Source organism: Physeter macrocephalus, chromosome 16 (genome assembly GCF_002837175.3).
Source record: "Physeter macrocephalus isolate SW-GA chromosome 16, ASM283717v5, whole genome shotgun sequence".
Lineage (NCBI taxonomy): Eukaryota > Metazoa > Chordata > Mammalia > Artiodactyla > Physeteridae > Physeter > Physeter macrocephalus.
Window position 1 is genome coordinate 71,366,812 of NC_041229.1, and position 16,551 is coordinate 71,383,362.

Genomic DNA, 16,551 nt, shown 5'->3' on the forward strand with positions numbered 1-16,551 from the left:
TCCCTTCCAATCCCACCATACATACAACATCACCTTCTTTGGATGAAGACTGGCCCTCGGTGTGGTTTGTGGTGGTTCATTTTGCTTGCCCCACAATCTCTTCCATTCCACATTATTGTACAGTATCCACTTTTCATCTCCTGTCACAATTTGTTTTAAAAAAACAAATTGGGAAATGGGGATTGACATATATACACTAATATGTATAAAACAGATAATAAGAACCTGTATAAAAATTAATTTAATTTTTAAAAAAGTAAGTTACAAAATAGTTCATAGAGTAAGGCCTTTTTTTATAAAAACATAGTTCATGTAAGTAGAAAAAGCCTGAAAGCATATAAACCAAAGTGTATCCAGTCATTTTATGTGCATGGTGAGGTTATAAATGATTTTTTTGTCAAAAAAAAAAAATGGAACATTTTCATTACGTTTAAGCAGAGAATCGCATGCGGAAATACAGTCAGGGATTTTTTTCGGACTTCTCCGGTGGCACAGTGGTTAAGAATCTGCCTGCCAATGCAGGGAACACGAGTTGGAACCCTGGTCCAGGAAGATCCCACATGCTGCAGAGCAACTAAGCCCGTGCACCACAACTACTGAGCCTGTGCTCTAGAGCCCACAAGCCACAACTACTGAGCCCGTGTGCCACAACCACTGAAGCCCGTGTGCTTAGAGCCCGTGCTCTGCAACAAGAGAAGCCACTGCAACGAGAAGCCTGCACACCACAACGAAGAGCAGCCCCTGCTCACCACAACTAGAGAAAGCACACGTGCAGCAACGAAGACCCAATGCAGCCAAAAATAAGTAAATAAATAAATGCATCTATTAAAAAAAAGAAGATTTTTTTCACTTAACTTAGGTGAAACCCAAACATCAAAGCGATGAACATAACCACGCTGGTGCAAATGATTTTCAACGCTTGATTTGGATATTTTGAGTATGTCGGCTACCTCCCACGTGGTATAACGTTGATTGTTCTCAATTAATGACTTGATTTGATCGCTATCGACTTCAACTGGTCTGCCCGACCATGGAGCATCGTCCAGCGAGAATCTCTAGCACGAAACTTTGCAAACCACTTTTGACACGTTCTATCAGTCCCAGCACCTTCTCCATACACCACATAAATCTCTTTTTGCATTTCAGTTGTGTTTTTACCTTTCTTGAAATAATAAAGCATAATATGCCGAAAATGTTGCTTTTTTTCTTCCATCTTCAATATTAAAATGGCTACACAAAAATTCACCAATTTTGATGTTTTTTAAAAATGCTCACTGATATGACAGCTGTCACAGTACAGTCTAACAAAATTGTTTCACATGAAGTTAAAGAAAACTAAGCTCTACTAGAGCCATCGTACGGAAAAAAAAACAAATGAACTTTTGGCCAACCCAGTATTTCAATGAAGAGTAGCCATATGTCAACCTAAAAAAATTAAATCTGAGACTCATTTATGGACAGTTGTACCCTAGACTTTCAAAATCACAGACTCTAATGGATGAATTAATTGGCTGCTTTTGCTGAACTCATGTTAGAGAAAAATCCACTATTTGTATTACTATTAGCCCAATTAAAAATATAGTTACTCAATTTTAATGATTACAACTACTTTTTGATGACTCTAAGAAGTATTATAAACCTTGGAAGACTCCACCTGGCCATTCACAAGAGATGAAAAAAACTGCCTACCTGTAACTGGGTACTTTTACCACTGGAATTACAACATATGCAGCTATTACACCATAGCAAAAAATAATTTATTTCAAGGCAGTAAATAATTTTACACTGCTTTTTCTTTCAGGAATGGTGATTAGATAAGAATATACTGAGATAAATATGGATCTTACACAAACATACATCCATAAGTACTTATAACCAACCTATGCAGATTTTATCTGCATTTGCCTTAAGCATACCTGCCCATATGCCTTCTTCCTACACATTATTTGAAAATATAATATGAACTTATAAGCATTGTATGTCACCTTAATATTTAATTCTTTTGCCACAAGACTTGGATTGAGAGGGAGACGGCATTTATTTCTTAGAAAAAAGGACTGTACTCGTTCCATACTCCTTTGGAGGACAACCTATGAAAAGAAACCGATACTGTAAGTACATAATGAAAATGAAGACCTATTTATAAGACAACAAAAATATTATATGGACCCAATTTTTTTTTTTTTTTTTTTTTTTTTTGCGGTACCCGGGCCTCCCACTGCTGTGGCCTCCCCCGTGGCGGAGCACAGGCTCCGGACGCGCAGGCTCAGCGGCCATGGCTCACGGGCCTAGCCGCTCCGCGGCATGTGGGATCTTCCCGGACCGGGGCACGAACCCGTGTCCCCTGCATTGGCAGGCGGACTCTCAACCACTGCGCCGGCCATGGCCCACGGGCCCAGCCGCTCCGCGGCATGTGGGATCTTCCCGGACCGGGGCACGAACCCGTGTCCCCTGCATTGGCAGGCGGACTCTCAACCACTGCGCCACCAGGGAAGCCCTGGACCCAATTTTTTAAATGCCCAATTGTCAAATGGTCAAAAAAGTTGTTGCTAAAGAGAGTTAATTTTTACTATAAAAATAAAAATTATAGCAAAGGCTATAAACATAGGGGGGAATTACATATGGTCATATTTAACCTATTAGTTAATACTCACTAACAAATAGAAATTAAGCAATAACGAGACGCCAATTTTTATCTAACAGACAAAAAATTTAAGATAACATCCAGTGCTGGCAACAAGGTGGGAAACAGATACTTTCATAATCTACTGGTAGGGAGGGAGGTGTATACTGGTAAATTTTGTTTTGTTATTGCAATCTAATATAAACTATTATAACTAAAAATATACATAGCTCTTGATTCAATTATTTCATCTGTAGGAATATCCTATGAAGAAATACTAGCACTAGTGGGAAGCAGCTACATAGCACATGGAGATCAGAACAGTGCTTTGTGCCCACCTAGAGGGGTAGGATAGGGAGGGTGGGTGGGAGACACCAAGAGGGAGGGGATATGGGGATATATGTATATGTATAGCTGATTCACTTTGTTATACAGCAGAAACTAACACAACAGTGTAAAGCAATTATACTCCAATAAAGATGTTTTTTAAAAAAAAGGAAAAAAAAAGAAATACTAGCAAAGGGGCAAACACTTATATATTAAAATTCATCACAGAACTGTTTGGGAAAAGAAAAATGTATACACAACCTACATAGAGGTAATAATTCATAATTTATGCTAAGATACCTTGTAATACCATGTACTCATTAAGAAACATGAAGTGTAACTATATGTACTTACATGAATTCTCCAACATAAAGTAAAAAAAAAAAAAAGCAATTTACAAAAAAAAAATCATTGCTGAAAGAAATTAAAGATCTAAATAAATGGAAAGATATCCCATGTTCATGAACTGTAAGACTTAATATTATTAAGACTGCAACATTTCCCAAATTGATCTACAGATTCAACACGATCTTTATCAAAACTCCAACTGCCTTTATCGCAGAAATGGGCAGGCTGATACTAAAATTCACATAGAATTGTAAGGGACTTCCAAACAGCCAAAACAATCTTGAAAAAGTAAAAGTTGGAGGACTCAAATTCCTGATTTCAAAACCTATTACAAAGCTATAGTAATGAAAACAGTATAGCATAAGGAGGGACATATAGATCAGTGGAATAGAATTCAGAGTCCAGAAATAAACCCATATAACTATGGTCAACTGATTTTCAACTAGGGTGCCAAGATCATTCAATAGGAAAGAATAGTCTCTTCAGCAAATGGTGTAGCAACAACTGGATAACCACATGTAAAAGAATGAAGTTGGACCCTTAGCTCATAGAATATTAAAAAAAAAAAAAAAAACTCAAAATGGATCAAAGACTTTTTAAGAGTGAACCTATAAAACTCCTAGAAGAAAACATAGGTGTACCTCTTCGTGACCTTCAATTTGACAACAAATTCTTGGATACGCTAGTAAAAGCACAAGCAACAACAACAACAAAATAAGTTAGACCATAAAATGTAAAATTTTTGTGCATCAAAGGACATTATGAAGGAAATAGAAAGATGATACACAGGATGGGAGAAAATATTTGCAAACAGTACATCTGATAGGAGTCTAGTATCTAGAACACATAAAGAACTCTAACAATTCAACAACAAAAAGACAAACCAATTAAACAGGACTTAGAAATTTTTCCAAAGAAGATATACAAATGGCCAACAAACACATGAAAATGTGCCCCAAATCATTAGTCATTAGGGAAATGCAAATCAAAACCATCATGAGATACCACTTCACATCCACTAGGATGACTACAGTTTAAAAAAACGGAAAATAACAAATTTTGGTGGGGATATGGAGAAACTGAAATCCTCATACATTACTAGTATTATACTGGCATTATAAAATGGTGCAGCTACTTTGGGTAACTTTGGGTTTCAAAAAACATAGAATTACTATATGATACACTAATTCTACTCGTAGGTAAAGTGAAAACAGATGTTCAAACAAAAACTTATACACAAATATTTACAGCAGCACTATTCATAATGGTCAAATAATAGAAACAAGCCCAATGTCCATCAACTGATGAATGGATAAACAAAATGTGGTATTATCTATACAATGGGACATTGTTCAGCCATAAATACACATGCTAGAATATGGATGAACCTTGAAAACATTAGGTTAAGTGAAAGAAATCAGACACAAAAGGGCACATGTTGCATGATTCCATTTATATGAAATGTCCAGAATAGGTAAGTCCATAGAGATAGAAAGCAGATTAGTTCTCACCAGGACCTGGGAGGAGAGGGGAGTAAGAAGTAAAGGGTTAGTGGATGCAGGCTTGCTTTCTGTTGTGATGTAAATGTTCTGGAATTAGACAGTGATGGTGGTTGCACAACACTGTGAATGTACTATCAATAACAGCCAATGGACTGTACACCTTAAAGTGGTTAAAATAATGAAGTCTAGTTAAAAAATAACATGCGTTTCTATAAAAAATTTTTAACTCCAAACATTTGTATATATACATGTATATATGTGGAAAGTCATATAAAATGACCAAGCAGGACATAAAACAAACTGTGAACAAGATACCTACAGGGAGAAAATGAAACTGGAAAAGTCCTAATTTTTTTCTTTTTTTTTTTTTTTTTTTGTGGTACGCGGGCCTCTCAGCCTGTGCTCTGTCCGTTGCAGAGCACAGGCTCCGGACGCACAGGCTCAGCGGCCATGGCTCACGGGCCAAGCCGCTCTGCAGCATGTGGAATCCTCCTGGACCGGGGCACGAACCCGTCTACCCTGCATCGGCAGGCGGACTCTCAACCACTGCACCACCAGGGAAGCCCAGTCCTAATTTTTTAATCCATAAACTTATTCATTTGGACTTCTTAAACATTAGCATCAATTCATACTTCTATTACCTTTACAATTACAAAAATGTTAAAAAGCAAAATAATGAAAAAGAAACTCAAGAGAACAATTTTGATCAGAAAGGAATTAATAAGCATGGAAATGAAAGGGAACTGAGTTAGTATATAAAATCTTTTCTGACAGGTTTTAAGCAACTTTTGAATTCAATCTGCCCAAAAGAGCATAGGTGTGTTGGAGTTCTATTGGATGTCTATTGAAAAAGAATAACAACCGGACTTCCCTGGTGGCGCACAGTGGTTAAGACTCCAGGCTCCCAATGCAGGGGGCCTGGGTTCGATCCCTGCTCAGGGAACTAGATCCCACACCCATGCCGCAACTAAGAGTTCGCATACTGCAACTAAGGAGCCCACGTGCCGCAACTAAGGAGACCACGTGCCGCAACTAAGACCCGGCACAACCAACCAACCAACCAACCAAATAAATAAATATTTTTTTTAAAAAAAAGAATAACTACTTGTCAGCACTGTAAAGATCCTTTAACATCAAAATATTTATGTTCCCTCTATGGGTACATACCTGTCTGGCTGATCCACTAGCCTGCCTTACTTTTTCTGCTACTCCTCCTAAAAGCTGTACAAGTTTGGCCTGCTTCAGAAGTTCTTCTCTGAGTCCTTTTCCTCCTACTGAGAGGAGAGCACCCAAAACATGTTCATATCGGGCACCAAACTGTGCATCATGCAGGGCATCCTTGAGGAGCCTAATACAGCAAAATATTTATGTCAGCCACTTCTCAGAAATAGATTAATGTCTCTCAAAATCAATTTAACAAGTTTAATTTTTAGTATCCAGGAATTAATTTTAAGCTATATAAGCAAGTAAACACTCAGTCATTATTATAGAGCTCTAACATGCCAAATAATTTTGCAATAGAGGGTTTTATTTTCTGGTTTTATTTCTAAAGACATAAAAATATAGCTTCTTTATAATAATGACTTCAATGAAACAGCTGGTATCAACAGCAAATAGTCCGAGCATACAGTTTAGACTTTGAGTGTCATCTCTGTAAATAAGAGACAGAAATAAAGTACTTAAGAAAACGTAAATCTTACCAATATAAATTGTGTGCTATCTGTATATTTCCCAATGCCCTGGCCAGAAGGAAGCGCACTAATGAACTGTTCAAGTAAATTTCATATTTCAAAGCCTACATGCAAAGAAAAATAAGAATCACTAGTGGTCAAACCCATACTATGTTGTTAGGATAAAATTATCAAAAGAAAAACTATATAAATCAAGGATGAAAGATGATACTGATAAAAATGAAACAGATAAATTAACTTAGGTGAAATTAATGAAATCAAGCAGAAAAGTACAGACCTGGGAATAACATTCATTAGCTATGTTTAAAAGGCCAATTAAAAAAAATCAAAGAAAAGTTCAAGTCTGGTTTGTTCTGAGAAATAAAACCTGAGAATTAAAAATCCAGGTACATATATATAGTTAGTATTCAAGTAGGGCAGCTAATAATAGTGGAAAAAAATTCACACTAAATCCAAATGCAATACACCTCAACATTCCCAAACAACAAAAGTACTTTTAATCAAAACAGAAAGGGGATCCCTTAGCAAGGTCCCTACTCATACAAACTGGGGAGAGGGTAAGGAGGGTAGGTAACCTCGTAAAAAACTCACCTGCACAAACTGTGGAAGAAGATCTGTTAGCTCATCATCACTAATAGCCTCAATCCAGGTCACAGCTAGGGACCTCACTTCCTGATCAGCAAATCTAGAAGCATACCACAAAATCAAGATTTGACAGCGATTTCTTTCCAATGAAGCTGTTTTTCCTGAAAACACAATCTCAATCTATTCCTGACAAAGAATTCTCAAATAGCTATTCAAAAGCAATGTGTTTCTTCTTTTTTTCTAAGAAGAAAATCTTATTGTCCTATACACAAATCCAATTTCGTGACTGTTTAGAAACCTTATGAAAATTAATTCCAGTCTACATCATAAAAATATAACCAAGTATTCAAAATTTACAACCTCTCTAGATTAGTTTTAAATGATATGATATCCCTTTTTAATAACCTCAACACAAAAGATGTGTTTATAGAAATATACATTTACACATTTATATTGAATCGAATTGCTTTCATGTTAAAACAAAGGAAACTAATCCTGCAACATAATATCTTACTGGAAAAACAATAAAACAGAGCAAATAAATTCAGCCACAGTTAACTTACTTTGAATCAAGAAGCTCCAACGCAGTCAGTGGGTGCAATGGAGGCCACTGCCGAAGCAATGAGTAAGTTTTGGCAAGATTAACCCATTTCCAGTTTGGGGCACTTGCTAGTACTTTAGGAAGACAATTTGGGTGTTTGAGGCAATAATAACGTTTCTCCCACAGAAAGGCTTTATCTTCTTTAGAAAGTCTGAATATGTAACAGAATTAAATCACTTCTCAGTGATATCATAATGACAGTTATAATCTCAATGATTAAAAATACAAAAAAGAAAATTTATTCCTTTTAGGACAGCCACTTCTTGGTAGAATCATTAATACTAATTTGGAATAGAAAAACACAATGTACAGCAAACACCACTAATTTGCCCTAATTTGGGGGATGGAAAGAAATCATTCTGCCTTGATAAAAGAGTCTTAGTTAAGAAAAAGAAGGATAATTCACACAATAAAATTTATTGAGCTCTAACCAGATGCCAGGCACTGGAAATCAGAGTTGGATACGCAGAACCTACCCTAAGAGACAGCAAGGATTTCATCACTTTATAAAAGTAAAATCAAATGTCATGCCAAAAACAAATGCTATTACAAAATTTTAGAAGATGAATATACAGCTCATTTGAGGAATATTCAAAATAAAAAGAACTTGTCTTGGAAATTCTAATTTACTGTTAATGACAGATGTTTATGTGAATGAAATATTTCACTATTTCACTACTCATCTATCTACCCTTGTGTATATAATCAATGCATTGAACTGAAATGTATTTATTTCATATGGAATACTAAAAAAAAATTCAAGTATTGCAAAAAGGTACACAGTTAAGTTTCTCCTTCCAATTCCCCTCCCAGTGGCAACTGCCTAACCTCGTATATTCTTCCAGAGGTAGTCTATTCATATAGTAGCATACACAAAGGTGTATGTAGATTCTCTTTTTTTCCTATATGTTAATATAGGAAATATACACACACTATCCTGCTACTTATTTTCTTCATTTAATATCTTACATATTAGTACATATAGCTATAACTTCATTCTTTTTTTTTTTTTTTTTTTTTTTTTTGCGTTACGCGGGCCTCTCACTGCTGCGGCCTCTCCCGTTGCGGAGCACAGGCTCCGGACGCGCAGGCTCAGCGGCCATGGCTCACGGGCCCAGCCGCTCCGCGGCACTTGGGATCCTCCCGGACTGGGGCACGAACCCGCGTCCCCTGCATCGGCAGGCGGGCTCCCAACCACTACGCCACCAGGGAAGCCCCTATAACTTCATTCTTAATAGTTACATAGTACTGTTGGATAAATGTACCGTAATTTAAACCGTTAATGAACATTCCCTATCAGTTTTATCAGTTTTACAATAACCCAAATAAACACTGCAATGAATATTCTTGTCTCCACAAGCAAATATAAAAGGGTTTTCTCTAAAATACACTATAACTAATTGGAAGTGGAATTGTTAGGTCACGGACTATGGACACTGACCTTTATAGATTTTGCCAAATTGCTCTCCAAAAGCTTTGAGAGTTCTGCCAACAGTATAATTCCCATTTTCTGTATCCCATCAATACCTTATATGATGAGACATTTTAATTTTCAACAATCTGATGTGTGAAATGGTATCTTGTATTAATTTATAATTCCTTGATTACTGAGAGGTTGAACATCTTTTTTCAGATGTTTAAAAGGTACTGTATTTCTTTTCCAAAGAATTACCTATTCATATTCTTGTCTACCACTGTGTTGTCCGTTTTTCTACTAATTTGAAAAGGTCCTTCATATATTAAGGATATAGATTATAGTTCCCAATCTATTGTTTGCCTTTTGATTATGTAAAAAAATTGACCTGTACAAATTTCTAAATTTTATGTAGTCATATAGTCTTTTTATACAATTAAAAACAGAAAAAAAAACTTTCCATATCAGGAACATTGCTAAATCATGAACTAAATCAGGGCATTTAATAAACCATTAACTTGAACTTTACATTGTAAGAGATACCCAGGCAAAACAGAATCAAAGGAGTGTACCCAAGTGATGAGTCTCTGTGAAGAATATCAAGAAGTTTCCCTTTTACATCATTCTCCAATGTTTCTAAGTTGTGTTGCTGTATAATGCTTCTGTCAACTTGAGGAGTGGTATAAATGATATCAAATGTAGGAGAAGGAAAATCAACCTTAAAAATTAACAGAAGTTGATTAACTTATAGCTGTAAAGTCCACATATTTGCTACATTAACTTGTTTTTGATTTTTCTTAGCCATCAGGGTGATAATACCAAATATTAAATTAATGCTTCTGTCCTTTTATTAAAAGTGATTACCATTACTGGTAATTCTCAATAGCACATGTACTACTTGGGATTGGTATAAGTGCCATCTTTTACTGTTTCTCAGAAATAGGAAACAGTTTATTGACATTTTAATTAAATATAGATCCTAAGATTGAAACAAGATCAATTAGCCTTCTTTAGTAACAACCCAGCTCATGGTACACATATACTTTTCATAAAGAATTCATATTTGAACCTTTCCACGTGTCAGGAAGTATCATTACCTGTAACACTATTCTTTCCATCACATATCCTTTTTTGGGGACTGTTCCAGGAACAGGATTTGTATGTGATGAAGTCCAAAGATACAGAAGTTTAGTTCCACATGTTAAAAACCTTCATGAACGTAAACAGAAGAATACTGTGGATTTCATTTTAAAAATTACTTCAAAACTCACAACACATGGTAATGAATGTGAAATGTTAATAATCAAATATTTATTAAGCATCCTCTATATAAAAAGAACATATCAGAAGGAGTCACTCTCCATAGTGTACTTTCATTTCAGTATTTAGGTACTGAAGTATGGGAGTTAGGACAAAAGGAGGGAAGATGAAGCAACATTATCTTGGGAGAATCGGGGCTCAGGATAGAAGACAAGATGGGTAAAGTCTCAGAGTCACCTGTCCCCAAAACAACTTCTATAAATAGGAAGGTGAAGGATAGTCTTTGAAGATCATCTACAGAGGAACACATCTCAAGATGGTGGTTTGGATTTTATAACGGCTCCTTGACTTTTACCAAAAGAACAAAAACACATGCCAAGAAAACCAGTATCTACTTTGTGCCAAAGCACTAATCATTTGAGATGAGAAGTTTTATCTGTTTGTGACAGAGGTCAGCAAATTTTTCTGTAAAGTGCCAGACAGCAACTATTTGGGGCTTTCTGGGCTATACAATCTCTGTCAGAGACTCAACTCTGCTAGTATAGTGCCAAAGCAGCCATGAACAATACATTTCAAAAAATGTGTGCTGTGTTCTAACAAACTGTACTTACAAAAAACAGGCAGTGGTCCGGAGTATGCTGACCCTTGCCCTAGACGACCAATTTATTGTCTACTGAAATTAAAAACATTTACCAATAAAGATATTGATATATCGTCACACAGAAGAAATTTCTGAAAAATAACATGAGACATAAAAGCAGGAAACTATAAACTTCATCAAACTTTGCTCATTTTATTCAAACAGCAAATATCCTTTCCAAAACTAGACTCCAGTCTTAATGTTTTCTCTAGCAGGTTAACAGCCTTTGAATCTTTGGCACAGGAATTCCCTGGCAGTCCAGTGATTAGGACTCCGCGCTTCCACTGCAGGGGGCCTGAGTTCAATCTCAGGGAACTGAGATCCTGCAAGCTGCGCGAGGCGGCCAAAAAAAAAAAAATTTTTGACACATATATTCTGTCTATTTTAGAACCACCCTCACCCCTCAACTAGATGATTTGAAGGCAAATTCTGATATTATTTTATCTGCAAATACTTTTATGTATCTCTAAATGATAAACACTTTAATTTAAACATAATTGCAACAGGGACTTCCCTGGTGGCCCAGTGGCTAAGACTCCACACTCCCAATGCAGGGGGCCCAGGTTCAATCCCTGGTCAGGGTACTAGCTAGATCCCACATGCCGCAACTAAGAGTTCGCATGCTGCAACTAAAGATCCTGCATGCCACAACTAAAAGATACTGCGTGCCGCAACAAAGACCCGGCGCAGCCAAATAAATATTTAAACATAATTACAACAAAATAATTAAAAATAATTACTCAAAGTTATTAGCTATCTAGTCAGCACTCAAATTTCTCTGATTGTCTCTAAAAAAAATTTTTTAACAGATGGTTTGTTTGAATAAGGATACAAGCAAGATCCAACACGTGCATTGGTTGATATGTCTTTTAAAGTATCTTTTAAATCAAGGGTCAACAAACTCCAGACTGTCACCTTGTTTTGTAAATAAACTTTTATTAAAATAAAGCCACACTCATTCATTTACATATTGCCTATCTATCACTGCTTTTGCCTTTGCTTTTACGTTTGTGACAGAGACTACATGACCTACAAAGCCTCAACTACTTCTATCTGGTCCTCTTAACAGAAAGTTTGCCAACTCTTGTTTTAATCCATACATTCTTCTTTTTTATCCCCTGTTATTTGTTGAAGAATCCAGGTCTTCTGTTCTGAGAATTTTCTACATCCTGCATTTTACTGAGTGCATTCCTCTGGTATCATTTAGCATGTCCCTTTATCTCCTATATTTTCTGTAATAGTTAGATCTAAAGGTTTGATCTGATTCAGGGTTAGTTATGTGGCAAGAATACTTAATACTTTGTAGGTGGTATTGTATACCACTAGCTCCTGATGCATCAAATAAAGAAGCACACATTGGTATATCTCTCCTTCTGTGATGTGAAGATAATCGGTTTGTTCAAGTGCTATCAGTCTAAATCATCCATTATAAAGTTCCAGAAAACTTAATCACATTGGTTTTTTTTTTAACATCTTTATTGGAGTATAACTGTTTTACAATGGTGTGTTCGTTTCTGCTTTACAACAAAGTGAATCAGTTATACATATACATATGTTCCCATATCTCTTCCCTCTTGCGTCTCCCTCCCTCCCACCCTCCCAATCACAATGGTTTTAAACAAGCATTAATAAATCACTGCTTAAATCAATGTCAATCAAGAATGCTTTTGACCCCAGTGGATATTTGGCAATGTCTGGAGACTATTTTGTTGGCAACTAGGGGGTACTACTGGCATTTAGTGGGCAGAAGCCAAGGATGCTGCCAAACATCCCACAGTGTACAGGACAGTCTGCCACAGCAAAGAATTACCTGGCCCAAAATGTCAACAGTGCCAAGACTGAGATTTCCTGGCCTAAATCGAATATTTCAGTAGGGGCTGCAAAACTGTGATATTCTGTCATTCCTTCTGCATCTATTAGCTGGAATTTTTCTGTAAAAAACTTTTTCACATCAATTATTTGGTAATCCTGAGACACAACTATAAAGGAACAGCAGCTTAAATGCTTGATTCAGTTTATTTAAAAATGAGTTAAGAACTCATTTATCATTGAGGTTGACTGAAATGCCTGTAAATCATTTGGCTTTCATGATAGTAACTTCATCAGGCTGTATGCAGGTTATACCTTAAACATAAATTAATTTTAAAAGAATTTCAAGACCAGGATTTCTGATCACTATACTGCAGTACGTTAACAGACTAAATCATTAACACTTTCTCTATATGTATTAATATAAAATCATCTTCCCTCTTAATTTCTGAGCATTTTTTGAATGTTAAATCCTAACATTACCTAGAGTGACTACACTACTTGGCAAAGTCTCAAGATTAACAACATCAGCTCACTGTTTTAAACAGTAGAGTGCTGGATGCAACTATTTAATTGTCTAACAAAAGTCAACTGCCCTTCCCCTTACTCTTGAATTTTGAAAGAATGTCATTCATCCAATAAAAAATTTATTAATAGTCAAAAAAAAGTGGCAAAAAATGATAGTACTTCTCAAATGAAGTAAAGACTCCTCGTGCTTTCAAGAGCACGAAGGTTTTCAAAACTGACTCATTTATAAAAATTAATGATAATGATGTAATTACATTTAATTTTCTCACATAACTATTCCCTGACACTAATTTATCAAAGACAATTGAGGACTTCCCTGGTGGAGCAGTGGTTAAGAATCCACCTGCCAACGCAGGGGGCACAGGTTCAACCCCTGGTCTGGGAAGATCCCACATGCCACGGAGCAACTAAGCTCATGTGCCACAACTTCTGAGCCTGCGCTCTAGAGCCCGCGAGCCACAACTACTGAGACCGAGTGCCACAACTACTGAAGCCCGCGCTCCTAGAGCCCGTGCTCCGCAACAAGAGAAACCACCGCAATGAGAAGCCCGTGCCCCATAACGAAGAGCAGCTCCCACTCATCGCAACTAGAGAAAGCCCATGAGCAGCAACAAAGACCCAATGCAGCCATAAATAAATAAATAAATTTATAGAGGGGGGAAAAAAAAGACAATGAGAACACAATACTCCTTTATGTGGCCAATATTCTGTTTTAGAGTAGTCATGGATTATATTTAGCAAAGGGTTCTAAATATACATCATTAATAGCAATTTTTTTTTTAATTTTTTAATTTTTTGGCTGTGTTGGGTCTTGGTTGCAGTGTGCGGGCTTCCTCTAGTTGAGGGGAGCAGGGGCTACTCTTCGCTGCGGTGCGTGGACTTTCTCATTGCAGTGGCTTCTCTTGTTGCTAAACACGGGCTCTAGGCACACGGGCTTCAGTAGTTGTGGCATGTGGGCTAAGCAGTTGTGGCTCACGGGCTCTAGAGCACAGGCTTAGTAGTTGTGGCGCATGGGCTTAGCTGCTCTGTGGCATGTGGGATCTTCCCGGACCAGGGCTCGAACCCAGGTCCCCTGCATTGGCAGGTGGATTCTTAACCACTGTTCCACCAGGGAAGTCCTAATAGCAATTTCTTCAACTGCTTTTATCTAGCCTTTGGCAGTTCAGAATTATGTCAGGTGTCAAATAAAATTTGAGCCCAACAAAAGTTATAGAATAAAAAAATCTTAACCTGCCTCCTCACATATAGGGGGAGTGACTATAAGAAAAGAAAAATGTGTGAATAAATGCTAGATTTAAGTACACGAGAAAAGAATATTTCAAAAACAAAACTTATGAAGTCAGTGTTTCAAACACCACATGATTTTTAAAACGATTACTGGAAATTCAAACTGTGTTTGTCATTTAAGAGGAAAAAGGAAGTAGAACTAGATTAGCAGAATTTTTTAACTCTTATTTTTTAATTGTTTTATTGTAGGTTAAATAGATCAGTTATTAAGTCATTTCCCCAAAACCGTCCCATGGGACACAATGTTTTAAAAGATGTATTCTAGAACAAAAAAAGTACCATGGTATCAAGTCTGAGAATGGTAATATAGGATAATGTTAAGAACACAGACCCTGGGGCCAAACTGCCTATATTCAAATCCCACTTCTGCCACTTACTAGCTAAGCACCCAAGGGCAAGGCACTTTGATTCTCCCCTCTGTAAAAAGGGATAATAATAATACCTACCTTCATAGGGTTGTTGTGAGGTATATAAGGCTATGTATACAGCACTCAGACTAATACCCAGCATACAATAAATGCTATGTATTTGTAATTACAGTAATATTATTATTAAACACAGTAGGCTTCTTGACTGCAGAACTTTAGATACTTTAATATGCTAATGTCCATTATCATGCTCCATAATGTTATCATGTGCTATATCAAACATTCCAAACTTATTCAATTAAAAATTTTTTTCATTTAGGAAAACGCTGGATGGTCTCATGAAGCATATTATTACTCAAAACATAATCAAAATAGTCAGCTGAAAGGCCAGCTACATTATCCCAATGGCTATTAGTAGACACAAAGCTCAAAAGGAATTCCTTTAACCCTAAGGATCAATAAATTTTGCATACATGTGGGACTTTTGAATATTAAAGGCCAGGGGTCCATAGCAGTAAGGGTCGGTCAGTCAGGTAAAGGGAATAATATGCAGTTGTAGACTCTCTTAAACTGGTGAAGGATGGGGAAGAGATGCGAAGAGGGAAAGTGGAGTTTGTGGGTTTTTTTAAATACGTCAAAGGAACTTGTAAGACCATGAGTATTATGTCATAACATAATGCTTTCCATAAATTACAATTAAAGAATGAATTGGCTGCTGCTTTTCTTCTGGAATAGTGAGTGGCAAACAATCCTTTGAATACCCATATAGATATGTTCAAACTATAGCAGTACAACTTTGGTTTCCTCTGTGTCTCTGAAATGACCTCCTTTAATCACATCGGAAAAAATGAGGCAACTCATTATCTCATCACGTACGTCACTGTTCCCCTCTCCACTCTCTAGCCAATTCTGATGCTGCAGGTGTGTCCACAGTAACTCACCATTACAGCTCAGTAACACTTACCGTTTAAAGTCAAAAAGCGGTAACGAAACTTTGCCCAAAGCTTCTGGCCCCTTTCTCTGCTTATTAGAATCAGGGGAACTTCCACTGCTCTGATTTAAAATTCCAAAAAGAGTAAGGTGAAGAAGTGATTCTAATGGCAATTGTGATATCTGGATGGGAAAAATGATTCTATGGGGGGAAAATGTATTAATAGAAAAAACAAATTAGATTGAATATGAAGTTTAACGCTTTAACGAGACTGACAATCTTAGGTATTTTATTTGACTCATCAAATAATCTTTAGTCCTGAGTAAACTTTACTTAAGCAGTAAGCTTCGCTAACAAATACTATAAAAATCTTAAATAAATTTCATTAAAAATTCAAACACATAACATTTCTCTCTTCAAAAATTTGTTAATGCTTTTACTTAAGACTGGCAATGTCAATTTCTAGGCAAAATAATAATTTTTATTTCCTTTAGGAAAAGCTAGATGAACATTTGAGTATTTCTGATTCGAGATTTATGTGTGCACATACATACACAGACAGACATATATGTTTACCAGTGTTTTGTTTTTGGTTTTTTTTTAATCTGAAAGGACACATAAGGCCAACAGTGGTCAC

General features: G+C 36.5%; 1 protein-coding gene across 2 annotated transcripts in view; it reads right to left on the bottom strand.

Moving 5' to 3' along the window:
- The window catches only part of PIK3C2A (phosphatidylinositol-4-phosphate 3-kinase catalytic subunit type 2 alpha), a 116,649-nt gene that overhangs the window by 21,714 nt on the left and 78,384 nt on the right, over nucleotides 1-16,551 (bottom strand). For both annotated transcript variants that reach the window (XM_007104950.4, XM_007104951.4), the window contains exons 13-20: nucleotides 15,948-16,115; nucleotides 10,189-10,300; nucleotides 9,664-9,809; nucleotides 7,640-7,828; nucleotides 7,083-7,176; nucleotides 6,501-6,595; nucleotides 5,968-6,148; nucleotides 1,986-2,090 (exon numbers count right to left, since the gene is read on the bottom strand). In XM_007104950.4, the coding sequence (XP_007105012.1) occupies nucleotides 1,986-2,090; nucleotides 5,968-6,148; nucleotides 6,501-6,595; nucleotides 7,083-7,176; nucleotides 7,640-7,828; nucleotides 9,664-9,809; nucleotides 10,189-10,300; nucleotides 15,948-16,115 (1,090 nt within the window). The remainder of the gene's footprint in view (nucleotides 1-1,985; nucleotides 2,091-5,967; nucleotides 6,149-6,500; nucleotides 6,596-7,082; nucleotides 7,177-7,639; nucleotides 7,829-9,663; nucleotides 9,810-10,188; nucleotides 10,301-15,947; nucleotides 16,116-16,551) is intronic.